This window comes from Watersipora subatra, chromosome 2 (assembly GCF_963576615.1).
Source record: "Watersipora subatra chromosome 2, tzWatSuba1.1, whole genome shotgun sequence".
In the NCBI taxonomy this organism is placed as follows: domain Eukaryota; kingdom Metazoa; phylum Bryozoa; class Gymnolaemata; order Cheilostomatida; family Watersiporidae; genus Watersipora; species Watersipora subatra.
This window is the reverse complement of record NC_088709.1, coordinates 2,593,734-2,607,110: the sequence shown is the minus strand read 5'-3', so window position 1 is coordinate 2,607,110 and position 13,377 is coordinate 2,593,734. Positions and strand designations below refer to the sequence as shown.

Genomic DNA, 13,377 nt, shown 5'->3' with positions numbered 1-13,377 from the left:
TGGATATCAGGCTATCATTGGATATCAGGCGATTGTACCAGACTTACCGGTCAATCTTAACAGAGAAAGGAGCATTTTGTACGGCATTCCTGAGATGTTCTAGGCTGTTGATGAATATGTCAAACTGATCTGGAGTCTGAGCTGTAATAAAGTACAGGAATTGTACATATTATTCAGACTAGCGTCCTTTGGTAGGTACTAGCACACTAGTCTCATATGGTAGGTCACCTAATTATGAGGAGCATGTGTGGTAGTCATTAGAATAATGTGCAGTGTGTGTGCAGTTGGACAGGAAAAGGACATGGTGGAAAAGATGGCTACCACTAGACAGATAGACGCTATGCATATACAAAGTAGATTTATGAACACTAGTGCTGAGTCATCCATTAGCCACTATAGCTGATGATGCAAGAGGTGTGTCAAGGTCGGCAGCAATAATAGATGGCTCAGTCGCTTATGCTTGAGAGTTGTCCTCTATGTTTATCGCTTTGCGATGTTATGGCTACTTTTTGCCTAATAAGGTCAATCTTTAGGGGCCAAATTTCTCCTCGAGGATTATTTTTTCAATAGAGTTGATCTATCAAATTGTATTGGTCCGTGTGAATCTTAATTTCCGTCAAGCTTTGCTGGCGCATTGATGATTGGAGGTTATAATGCTATTTGTGTCATGAACAGTCGCATAATGATAGCAGCATAATGATAGCATTACATTCCCGATAACAAAGCACTAGATTTACTAAATAGTACATTTTGTGTTGTTATCCAATTTTGTAGATTAGTGTGCTGAGCACAGCAAGGCCAATAACTAAACATGCGATTTCATAACCTCCCGTTACACTCCTCAACCACTTACACTGCACACACTGATTCAGTCACTACTGTTGCCTGTAGCCTAATCATCGTACGCAGGCTTGTGACGACCCGCTTAACCTTTTAGCCAGAGCATATCAATTGTTGATGGGACTTTAAAATGAAGTTTCGTGCACATTCGTGAGTTTCTGATGAACATTATATCTTCCAAAAAACTGTCAAAAGAAACTTCTAAAATGCTCTACTACAAGTACACATGCCATCTGGTATATGCCCAAATGGGAAAACAAGTGATTCCTGCCATGTAGGAAATAATTTGTGTGCACTTTCACTCTTTAGATTAGAAGGCAGTTTTATTAAAGTCCATTTATTAATTTTTTTTAGTAATTTTATCTGAAGGACCATATTTCCACTGCTATAGTACGGCAAAAGAAAACAAACTAATGCCTACTGACGTTTAACCTTACAGTATGAACAGACCCATATCATTCACAGGACTTGTTTTGAACTTGACAGAGAAACCCGACATGTTAAGTTTTCCTAGATAGTCTTTCAGTGAGGTATCTGCTAATCAGTAAACACCAAAGAGTTCCTTGCTGCAAAAGTGAAGGCGAGTTTCATAGTGGTGTACATGAAGATCTTGACTGACAAAATAGATATTTGTTAGCAAACATCTTCCCCATGGCCCTGCTATACATTACTCTCAATATAAATACATATATTGTACCATGATGAAACTACGTGTCTAACCAGCTTACCACAGAGTATCATAGCGACTGAGATAATCCAGCGACTCCATCTGGCTGTCACACAAATAAATGACTAAGAGATGTTGAAAGCCGATAGTCATGTCATGGGAACAAGAAATAAGCGTTTTTTGAACTAAGGGTCTTACATAACACGGAAAAGAAAACGTCCTTTTTTAGCAAGTCTAAAACAGATTTATCACTAATCTGGGGCAGAGCCAACAGATATTTGTCATCAGCTTGCCATGTTTACGCACTGCTATTATAGTGGCAGTGGGTGAAGACTGGAGTGTCAACAAAACGATGGCATTTCGACTTCCATTATTAAATCTACTGCCAATGGGACCTTGAAGGAGAGTGCAACTGGATGTTGTACGGTGTCATGGTCATGACAGAATTGCTATGATCACAGCAAGTGAAATGGCATAATGTACAAGCCCATCTCCTGGGTCGAGCTGCGAGTAAATATGAAACTGAAATTCGGAGTGAGGGCGACTTCATAATGCACACCCCAAATGACACTCGGACAAGCAAAAACTAATATGGATAACTGAATCAACTCTAACTCCATAAATAAAGCAACTTCTTGCAGTTTTAGCAAGGATTAGCTGAATGCCCGAAGTTGCTCGAGTAATAAAAAGTCTTTGTGCAGAAAACTTATTTTTATTTAACATATAACAACATTTACCATTCTAACTTTTAAACTTCATATCATGAAGCTTTTTTATGCAGTTCAAATAAAATAAGAGAAAAATAAACAATCAGTACATGAAAGTGTATAAAAAGGTTACTGTAGCAGTAGAAGCTCGCTGTATTCAAGAGTTTTGATGGATGATACTGGTACATCTCGACACCGGTACAAATGTGAAAATAAGATGTCAGACTTTCCTTATCCTTATAACATTACAATGTACTACGTAGAGAGTTCTTACTTTCAAGACAGACATGTAACATAAACGCTGAATCTAACTTAAATGAATTTAGTTTACTAAACACATATTTGAAGAAAGTTTTAGCATGGATTTTAGTAAACTTGAAACTTTTAATAAAAATTTTATTAGTCCGTTTGCGAATGGTTTTTATTATAACGGATACCGGATAACGGATACCTCGCCATAGCGAGTTCAGCGACGTATATCTTTTAACAACATACAATATATGATCACTACACAAATCGCCAAGTTTTAGGTTGGAGATAAATTATGACCGTGGGGCGGAAAAAATTTGCCCTAATGAAAAAAAAGATGGAAAAGCATCGTGTCGAGTATACTTAGGTCCCAAAATATTTCGAAAACTTTCGAAAAAAATTTCGAAAATATGTTAGAAAACTTACGAGAATTTCAAGCGGTGAGGAATTCGTCATAAAGGCAGCGTTTGAATTTTGTATTTTTTGCATAAAATACTTGTACCTGTTTTTCTAAAATGCTTCAATGTAAAAAGTCTATACAAAGCTGGGTTTACAACAAATAATTTGACTGCGATGTAAAAAAAAAATTGTGAGATGAAATGAAGATGTGACAGCCATCGTAGTGACTGCGATTTCACTTCCAACCCTTACTTAATATTGACGCCCTTTTTTGATAAAAGTTGCTTTGTAACCTTTTATGATGTAATTCTAAGGTTCTACAAAGTGTCTTTACAACTACACAAATCTCTAGTACATTGGATATAATGTCCTTTCAGTAACTACTCTAGTACATTGAATATAATGTCCTTTCAGTAGCTATTCTAGTACATTGAATATAATGTCCTTTCAGTAGCTACTCTAATACATTGAATATAATGGCCTTTCAGTAGCTACTCTAGTACATTGGATATAATGGCCTTTCAGTAGCTATTCTAGTACATTGAATATAATGTCCTTTCAGTAGCTACTCTAGTACATTGAATATAATGTCCTTTCAGTAGCTACTCTAGTACATTGAATATAATGTCCTTTCTGTAGCTACTCTAGTACATTGAATATAATGACCTTTCGGTAGCAACTCTAGTACATTGAATATAATGGTCTTTCAGTAGCTACTCTAGTACATAGAATATAATGTCCTTTCAGTAGCTACTCTAATACATTGAATATAATGGCCTTTCAGTAGCTACTCTAGTACATAGAATATAATGGCCTTTCAGTAACTACTCTAGTACATTGAATATAATGACCTTTCGGTAGCTACTCTAGTACATAGAATATAATGGTCTTTCGGTAGCTACTCTAGTACATTGAATATAATGGCCTTTCAGTAGGTACTCTAGTACATCTTTAGAAGGTCTTTAGACAACAAGAATAATGCTTGCATGAAACCAGCTCGGCAAGTTATGAATTATTAAAATAGGAAAGAGGAAAGAAGAAGCTGTGATGGCTAATAGACAGCTCATTCCTGCATAGCTAATAATGATTACCAACTGAAACAGGTTGCGTTGCAGTAATCAACAAACAAATGAGTGGTGAGAACAGAGGAAATATGATAATTCTCAGGTGCTTGGTACCACATACCATATTAGCAAGAGACCTGCCTGTGGCCTTGAGATGTACTATTACTACATTCAAATTACAAGTTGGCTCACATTCGCAAGTCACTGTAGCGCGGTATTACGGTAAAGTGTTCTTAGGTTTTGCTGTCTTGTAACACTCCATTAATGAAAACTCACCAAAAGGAAAGTTTCTCTCAACACAGTGGTTGATAAGCGCAAGGCAACAGTCAAACAAAAAACCAGACTGCGCCGAGTCAAGGATTGATGACGTTATTTATTATCTTGCATTATCAGCTGTATTGAAGATCATCTATTTTATGTGAAGAAAATAGCGGAGTGATCTGTTGATAGAGGGAAGGGGTGGGTTGGGTGGGAGGAGGTGAGGTGACATGGGGTTATGAGGAGAGGGATTCACCTGGATGTGTCGAGTGCATGTGAAGAGGCGAAGCGACAAAGGCTACAAGGGGAGGCGGCGAAGCAAAACGGAAAAGAAGTTGACAAGGAGAAATCGGGTAGACAACACGAGTAGGCGACAAGGTTAAACAACAAGGGGAGATGACAAAGTGATGAGATGAAGCGAAGATGATAACGAGGAGAGTTGGCAGAGGAAGGTGGCAAGGGGGAGGCAAAAAGAGTGGTGACGAGGGGCAGAGAGGAGGAAAAGCAATGAGGAGAGCGACAAGAGAAGGTGAAAAGGAGAAGTGATGAGGGGAGGTAACAAGGGGAAGTGATGAGGGGAGGTAACAAGGAGAAGTGATGAGGGGAGGTAACAAGGGGAAGTGATGAGGGGAGGTAACAATGGGAAGTGATGAGGGGAGGTAACAAGGGGAAGTGATGAGGGGAGGTAACAAGGGGAAGTGATGAGGGGAGGTAACAAGGGGAAGACGACAAACATAGGTGTACCAAAGAGACTACAAGGCTGGCCACAGCATATAAACTACCTTGCAAGGAGAGGTGCTTGAGTACAAACTCATGTCCATAATGGAGTGAAAAGCAGAGGGTATTATTTCTATCATTCTCTGACAACCACTTGTCAAATTCTTTGGTCTCTTTGTCATCTGGGTCTTTGGGCCGCACTTCCTTCAGTTCACGCAGGTCCACTGCAATAAATGCGTACAACATATTCCGCAACATGTAGGTTTTTCAACAAAGATCGAGACATGGCAAATACCGTAAAACCTCTATTTGAATGCCACCTTTATTTGAACGCCACCTCCATTAGGCAGCCACGATAGAAGGGTTGAAAAATAGGGCTCCACCCTTTAATTGGACACCACTTCTACTTGGTTGCCACTTTGGAATTCCTTTATTTTTACGAACCCATAATAGCAAGTGATAAGTAGAAAAGGGTGCACAAAATGGTGCTAACAATGACTCGGTTACATCAGTCACAATTCTTTGGTGGTTGCTGTTTGTATCCAAGTCCAGTTTCTAACTTCAAAGCTTATAATTTTTTCATTAAAAGTTTGAAAGCAACGCCATAGAAATAATTAATAAAGTTCTGTATCAGGCTAATAGTAGTTCCCTGTTTAATGCAGTCTTGATACTTAGACGTATGTGAAAAATGGTTTTACAAGTATAATGGAATCTATACTACTATTTTCGGGCTATAAACCAGCGCATGTGGCTAAAGTTTATCATTATTTTTATGAAAAGTTTTCCAAATGGCAGCGTGTAAAAGTTTTGCTCAACTAAAAAAAATTGTTTAGCCGCTAATACAGACTAGTTCAGCAGTGCAGAAAAAAAGTTGAGGTCAGCAGACACTGTGGAAGGTATTGCAAAGTCAGCTCTTCATCTGCACTGTTGGACTAGTCGACATTAGCTTTCAAACAAAACTTCTACCAGTGCATTTAGCACAAATGCAACGGCGTAAACGTTTGGGCGTAAACGTTTGCTCGCTAAACGTAACCTTTGACCCGAAACTTGCAAACTGTTTTGTATGCATGTTCTTCGAAGTATTAGGACCGCGTTAAACAAGGAACTACTATTAGCCTGAGACAGATATTAATTATTTCTAGGGTGTTTCTTTCAAAGTTCATCTACTATCGTAAATTTAAACCGTTTTTATATAGGTACATGTACTTCCAAGTATCAAGACCGGGTTAAACGAGGAACTACTATCAGCTTGAGACCGTTGTTGATTATTTCTATGGTGTTGGTTTCAAAGTTTTAACGAAAAAAAGCGAAAAGCTTTGGAGTTGAACAATGAGAGAATTGACTGTTATTAATGTATAAATGATTCATTATTAATCTGTTTTTGTGGACACTTCTCTACTGATCAGTCGGTATTATGAGCTCGAAAAGATCAAAGATTGTCAAAGTGGCAGTCAAATAGGGAGTGGCGCTCTATTTTTCAACCCTTCTCTCGTAGTGGTGGTCAAATAGAGTTGGCGTTCAAATAGAGGTGGCGCGCAATTAGACTTTTTACGGTATTCTGGGACTGAGCTCTATGTCAATTTACTTGTGTCTCAAGGCACTATTGCTTATATAAAACGACTAAATACAAATTAGTCAGTCGCTATACTATGAAAAAACACATAAAACAGGATATTACAGCGGAAAAAAAGTATTTTTAACGGTTGTAATTCAGTGCTTACGCTAACAAAGTAACATGCCAATTTAGTTGTTAAGATATGCAATAAAGTATAACAAAAATGTAGCATTACTATGTACACTACTGCAGGTTTTTACCTTCGAGACAGACGTAGTGGCTAAAAGTAGTCTGACAGACTACTACAGACTTGACAGCAACCTGTTCAGTACACTAAGCCTTTGTGACACTACGTAACAGAAACTTTGAGTTTAACTTCAATGAATTTAGCTCACTGAACAAACTTGAAGCTGAGTTTTAATCTGTTAGCAAACTTACTTTAATTTTGTCGTCATATTTTTTATTTCCAGTTTGGCATTTTTTGCCTCGTGTTCACTATGACTTTTCGTCAACCTTTTAGAAACTTGTTTAAACTGATTCGAGGAGGAAGATGGAGCCATGCTGTTGTCAAAAGCGGCCTTCCGCATACGTGGTCCTCGAGAAGCGACTCATGCGCTAGTATCTCAAGAAAGTTGATCAACATTATGCTCGTATCTCAATTTTCTCGTATGTTGGGGCACGTGTATGTCGAGGTATGACTGTAGTGCTGAAGTGAAAACCTGTGAGTGCCACTGGTAACTGCGGGCAGTCCACACAAACGTTGAGCGCTATTCAACTTGAGCAAGGGGCAGCAGTCAAAACATCCCATAATGCACTGTACAATTGAAAACCAGCACGTTGGCTGCGCAAGGCTGTGAGTGGGCTCATGCTGCCAGAAGAGAAACCACGCTTGATCGCATTAGTCTTCTCTAGAGTGCAGCCATTATCAACGTGAACTTGAGATTCCGTAGCAACCAAGCCAAGCACAAGTGACTGGTTTTGAGATCTCACATTTGACTTGGAACCACAGAAACTTACGAGTGGCTAGGAGATAGTTACGAGTGGCAAGGAGATAGTTAAGAAGAAACAAAATAGAAAGTTTATAAATAGAAATGAGCATTTAAACGTTAAAACAGAAAAGTGCAAAAAATAGCCCGAGTTGCCACAATGTGGATGTATCGTATGTTGTGCCGCATGTTGTACCGTATGTTGTACAGTATGTTGTACCATATGTTGTACCGTATGTTGTACCCTATGTTGTATCCTATGTTGCTGATAGCTTAGATTAAATAAAGCTAATATGAACAGCACACGGATATTTATTTAAACACTCAAAACAAAAACTTACGAAAAACAATTTCTATCCTAACATAAAATCAGAGGAATCTTCTGACAACGGGCAAGGCACCCTTCACTGCACAGCTTGCGAGTGTTCATGGTTGTGACTGAGCAAAGAGAGAGAAAAAGGGTAGGTGATCAAGCAGATATGTAAACAGGAAACACTAACCCGTGCCATCAGGCTTGACCTGGCCCTCAGATCTAATCCATATTAGTTCGCCCGTATGCAATCGAACCTTAAAGGTCAGTTTCTCTGGTCTCTTTCTCACGTAATAACTACAGCATAGAAAATAGGTGATTGTTCTGATGGTTGATATTGTTCATGGACACCAGGCAAAATATGGTACAGTGATTAAATGATAAGTTCTATACCAGACAGACCCTTCATTACCACAATAGTTGCACGGTCTATTATAGCGTGTTAAGGACGAATGAAGGGGGGAGGAGGTGTACTACGCAAGCCACATCAATCACTCCCCAGCCTAATGCCATGCTAGTCGAAATGTCACGTAAAGACTAGCTTGTCACTGATGAGCCAACAGTCATTGTTATAACAGCATATTGACCATCTACCCTAATCGTATGCTACCACGCAAGCTCTGTCTGTCTGTCTTCACATCATATTCAAAATGCTAAGAACCAAACAAAAGATAAATCGGCATTGTCAAAGCTATAATTACAGACTATGGCTTTAGATAGGCAGTAAACAGTTGTATTTCTAAGGCTAAACAGAAGCGTTGTGTAAGCATATGACTGCTTTGTAAAGGTTTGGCCACACGTAACGATTTTATTGTTGGTTCTGACCGAAACCACGAAATAAACAAAAAACACAGAATTATTCTGCCGAAATTCACAGAATTGTCAAAGCAGTGTATGCACACCGAAATCGTCGACTAAACGCTTTTAATTGGCTAAACAAATTATTATCGTTCATGACTCTAGCAGCTTTTTAATTTATATAGTCCGAGGCACATAACGCGGCACGCAAAAGAATACTAACGCAATTTGCCATAGTAAATACGATGCAACTGACTTAATTGCACTAAAGATGGCAACTTTTTTTACAAAGAAACTTTTGCTTTTAAAAAAATTGTTATTAAAAAAGAAACAATTTGTAGCCATGCTGTCCGAATGATAAAGAACCAACAATATCGCAATCAAATCAGTTGTATCGCATTTACTATTGCAAAATGCGTTAGTATTTTTCTTGCATGCCTTGTTATGTGTTTTGCACTGGATATAAATTGCAAAAGCTGCTAGAATCGTGCTCGCTAAAAATTTGTTTAGCCAATTAAAAGCGTTTCGTCGACGATTTTGGAATACATGCACAGCTTTGACAATTTTGTGTATTTCAGCCGAATAATTCTGTGTTTTTCGTTCATTTCGTGATTTCGGTCAGAACCAACGATAAAATCATGACATATGGCTGTACCTTAAGGTTACCCAACATACTGTGTGAGCATATGACTGCACTCTAAGGCTAACCAACATAGTGTGTGAGCATACGACTGCCCTCTAAAGCTAACCAACATACTGTGTGAGCATATGACTCCCCTCTAAGGCTAACCAACATACTGTGTGAGCATATGACTCCCTCTAAGGCTAACCAACATACTGTGTGAGCCTATGACTGCCCTCTACGGCTAACCAACATACTGTGTGAGTATATGAATCCCCTCTAAGGCTGACCAACATACTGTGTGAGCATATGACTGCACTCTAAGGCTAACCAACATACTATGTGAGCATATGACTCCCCTCTAAGGCTAACCAACATACTGTGTGAGCATATGACTGCCCTCTAAGGCTAACCAACATACTGTGTGAGTATATGAATCCCCTCTAAGGCTGACCAACATACTGTGTGAGCATATGACTGCCCTCTAAGGCTAACCAACATACTGTGTGAGCATATGAATCCCCTCTAAGGCTAACCAACATACTGTGTGAGCATATGACTGCCCTCTAAGGCAAACCAACATACTGTGTGAGCATATGACTCCCCTCTAAGGCTGACCAACATACTGTGTGAGCATATGACTGCCCTCTAAGGCTGACCAACATACTAGGTGAGCCTATGACTCCCCTCTAAAGCTAACCAACATACTGTGTGAGCATATGACTGCATTGTAAGGCTAACCAATGACAAACGTACCGTGTAAGGATAAGACCATTCTCAAGAATTCTAAGTCTTTCCTCTAAGGAGGCCATGTTGATTAGCGGATGATAGTCGAATCACATGGCAGTCCTCTCAAGACAATAGCGCTATATATCCACAGTAGTTGTCAGGTCTTTTGGTTTTAACACACTGAGAAACAAATTAACACTAATAGATATATATCGTAGTGAGTGAAATCACCCAAGCAAATGACTACAGCCAACAACTATCATCATGGTAGAAGTTTTGACAAACAAAAACTAAAATTCTTTGATTTTTACTTGTCAGATAGTTTTTAGAGGTGCTGGTGATTGATACTACAGTATACATGGAAAGTTTCTGATTATTATTCAAGTAGTACCAACATCAGCAACGTAGCGTTATAACTTCCTGACATGCGGTTCTCGTTGAAATACATTTGTTAGGACAAAATCCAGTCAAGAGCTAGACACTCTTAATGTGCTTGAATTGAGAATAAGCTTTTAACGAGGAAGTGAAAACAAAACACTTTATTGTTCACTGCATATATCTACATGTCAATATCTATTGCGTAGTGATAAGGGGCTCAGCGTGTAACCGGTGCATCAATCCTAAAGCAGATGAAATCGCCTATGTTCAGCAAGTACTTGCTAATAGAAGATGACAGCTTATAAAAATATGCTGTACTGCGAGACACACCAACATGATCTGCACTACACAGCTATCTCCAAGCAGTGAATCTATAGCTGTCGGATGGCCAATACATAGTCAGTGACTTGACCTTCAGAATTAATTGCTTGACAGCTAGAACAAGTAGATGTCAGAAAAGTACACACAAGAGGGCATAACTAACTGTTAAGTGCTAGCGGTCACCATACGCACTTATTTCAATGTTGCACTGTGTCACCTTCTGGGACAGGTTATGAGAGGTATGGGGAGTACGTTGAGCCAAGCAATCACCATGAGATAAGTCAAAAGAGCACCTCCAATGAAAGGACTCTGAACCATTTAGTACAGCAAGATAGTCAGGAGGGAAAAATGATTCTGAGGCCATTATGATCGAGCTGACAAAAAAATCTACCAGACATTTTTCTTGTTGAATTACAATATTAGAACCAAGTACGAAAGTGCCTTCTTGGACATTCAATAACAAGATTAAATGTTTGCACTTCCCATGTTTTACCAGCAGTATAAACATTCTGTTATACATTCATACTCATTATTTGCATTAATATAATTCATGAAAAAAGCAAATCGGATCAATTGCCTATTCAAGACCGTGCAGCAAGGCATACCAATTAATCAATATATCGGACAAAAGTTCTGGGTCTATACTCACTAAACCAAAAGGTGGGTTTATAAAAAAACAATCACAAAAAGCATAAAAAGTCTCTACAAATTTAAGATAGGTTAAAATTCAAACAAGTGCTTAAAGTTTATCTAGACCTGGTTCAACCTGACCAATAGGAGTTTGCCTACAGCAGTAGAAAGGAACTGCTTTTAAAGGAGAGTGCTGCCTGTGATGCCTGAGGCTGCAAAACTTGTGATAACTTGAGTCCATGAAACTTAATTACCAAATGAATCTACTACTATGAAAATGATCTTCTTGATTTGAAGATAAAGCTGAGCTTAGGCGGATACACATAAATCAGGCTTGTTTACTGAAAGAGCAGAATTTTGAGCCATTAATTAGTGTTAGGATTATGATCCCATACAAAGAAGATGAAGGTCATACCAAAAAACGACGTCATACCTAAATACAACCATTAAAAGGTTGAATTTTCTGCAGTCAGAAACACAGGAAAATTACTTTTCAACATACGTACCTACAACTCCCAAAATATTTCAAAATACTAATTCAGTTCAAATGTAGGCAGTTTTCAATCACTAATTTGATTCTATAGAACTTTCATAATATTAAACTGGGCTTCATTCCTTTTTAGTTTTAAGATCGCAGACATTATGACTAGAATGTTCAGTTCATTAAAAAAACCGCCAAAATACTGCTTGAAGCTGTGATAAAATAAAAAGTGAAAGTGATCAAAAGGCAACAGCCAGAATCTAATGAAGGGAGGGTGGCCATAGTAAGTAAAACAAAATAAAAAACAATATCCAGTACAAGAAAATGTAAATGAGTTGTGCTAATCTCAAGTTTTTAGTCTACACTAGACAAGCTCTCCATCTCTATAGGCACATCCACCTGCACACCATTTGTCTACCTGCGCACCATCCGTATTCAAAACACCCAGAAGTTGATGATTTGGACTATATATGGCACTTAGTTAAACGTTCTTCTTTGATGTAAAGGCCGTGAAGCAATATAAAACGCTTTTTATAGATTATTGCTTTATTTATGTAGTTTTTCAAATATATTCTAACATTTATATATAGCTTTAATATAGTTTATATAATGGATTTATTTTAATGCTTTATGTAGTTATCAGACATATTTATTCTCAAGTCTTTGAGTTGCAGAGATGGGTACTCATGTTAACATGACTGTTCAAGCAAGCCTTATGGCTCAATCCCAAATGAGTTGAATCGATTCTCCGGTATCTTTTACTTGCTGTAGAATAGAATTAACTCAATTAATCTTACCAGTAAGAATATAATTGGCTCTTTACTGTCACAATAGACGAATTGACTTGAATCTCTATTTTCAATAAGCAAATGACTAGAACCAAAATGCACCAACACTTCCCCTTATCATTACTCTGTGATCATTACTGCGTTGACGAACAAACCATCACAAACAGTGATGTTCTAAGTAAACCAATATATTACTTGGTATGCAACAAAGCGAAGACGTCAGTGCAGACCATTGTTGCTAGCTGTACACATTTCCACAAGACCTCGATACCATTGCATATTTGTTATTGGTCGATAATATGTACTATGGACCAATATAGTACTGTTCTATGGTTTGTCTTCGCACTAATCATCCAGAAATGTATGTTTATTTTATGCTTATATTGTCACGTTTATATTTATTGTTTCGTATTTATAAATACTCACCTGACTCTTTTCCAACAAAAAGCCTGTATAACGGCTAACATATATATATATATATATATATATATATATATATATATGTATATATATATATATATTTCTGCCAAAAAGCCTTAGTAGCTATACAAAAACATTGATCACAGATCAAAGAGTTAACAGACCCACCCAAAACTGCCAAAATAACTTTAGGATATTGGGTTATAAGTTTGCCAAAAATATGAACCAGGTAATTTTTTTCTTTTACTAAAAAATCGCATCAAAAAATCACAGTTTCTGATTTCTTTTATTTCGGGTTTAAAACGAATAAAAGGAAAAGTCATAAACAGCGACCTATATGTATTTATGCTAGTGAAACTTTTTAACACTGAACGTAAGATATTTCAAACCGCTATATTTTTTATATTGGAGAATGCATGTCTTGCATTTTGGTCAAAATGCAAGAACGAAAGCGTTTT

The 13,377-nt window shown here is 37.8% G+C and overlaps 1 protein-coding gene across 1 annotated transcript in view; it reads right to left on the bottom strand.

Moving 5' to 3' along the window:
* Positions 1 to 10,034, bottom strand: part of LOC137388875 (1-phosphatidylinositol 4,5-bisphosphate phosphodiesterase gamma-1-like) — an 82,666-nt gene extending 72,632 nt beyond the window's left edge. The window contains exons 1-4 of the mRNA XM_068075351.1: positions 9,929 to 10,034; positions 7,943 to 8,049; positions 4,967 to 5,125; positions 48 to 141 (exon numbers count right to left, since the gene is read on the bottom strand). Of these exons, the coding sequence (XP_067931452.1) occupies positions 48 to 141; positions 4,967 to 5,125; positions 7,943 to 8,049; positions 9,929 to 9,984 (416 nt within the window). The 5' untranslated portion in view covers positions 9,985 to 10,034. The remainder of the gene's footprint in view (positions 1 to 47; positions 142 to 4,966; positions 5,126 to 7,942; positions 8,050 to 9,928) is intronic.
* Positions 10,035 to 13,377: the final 3,343 nt, after the last annotated feature.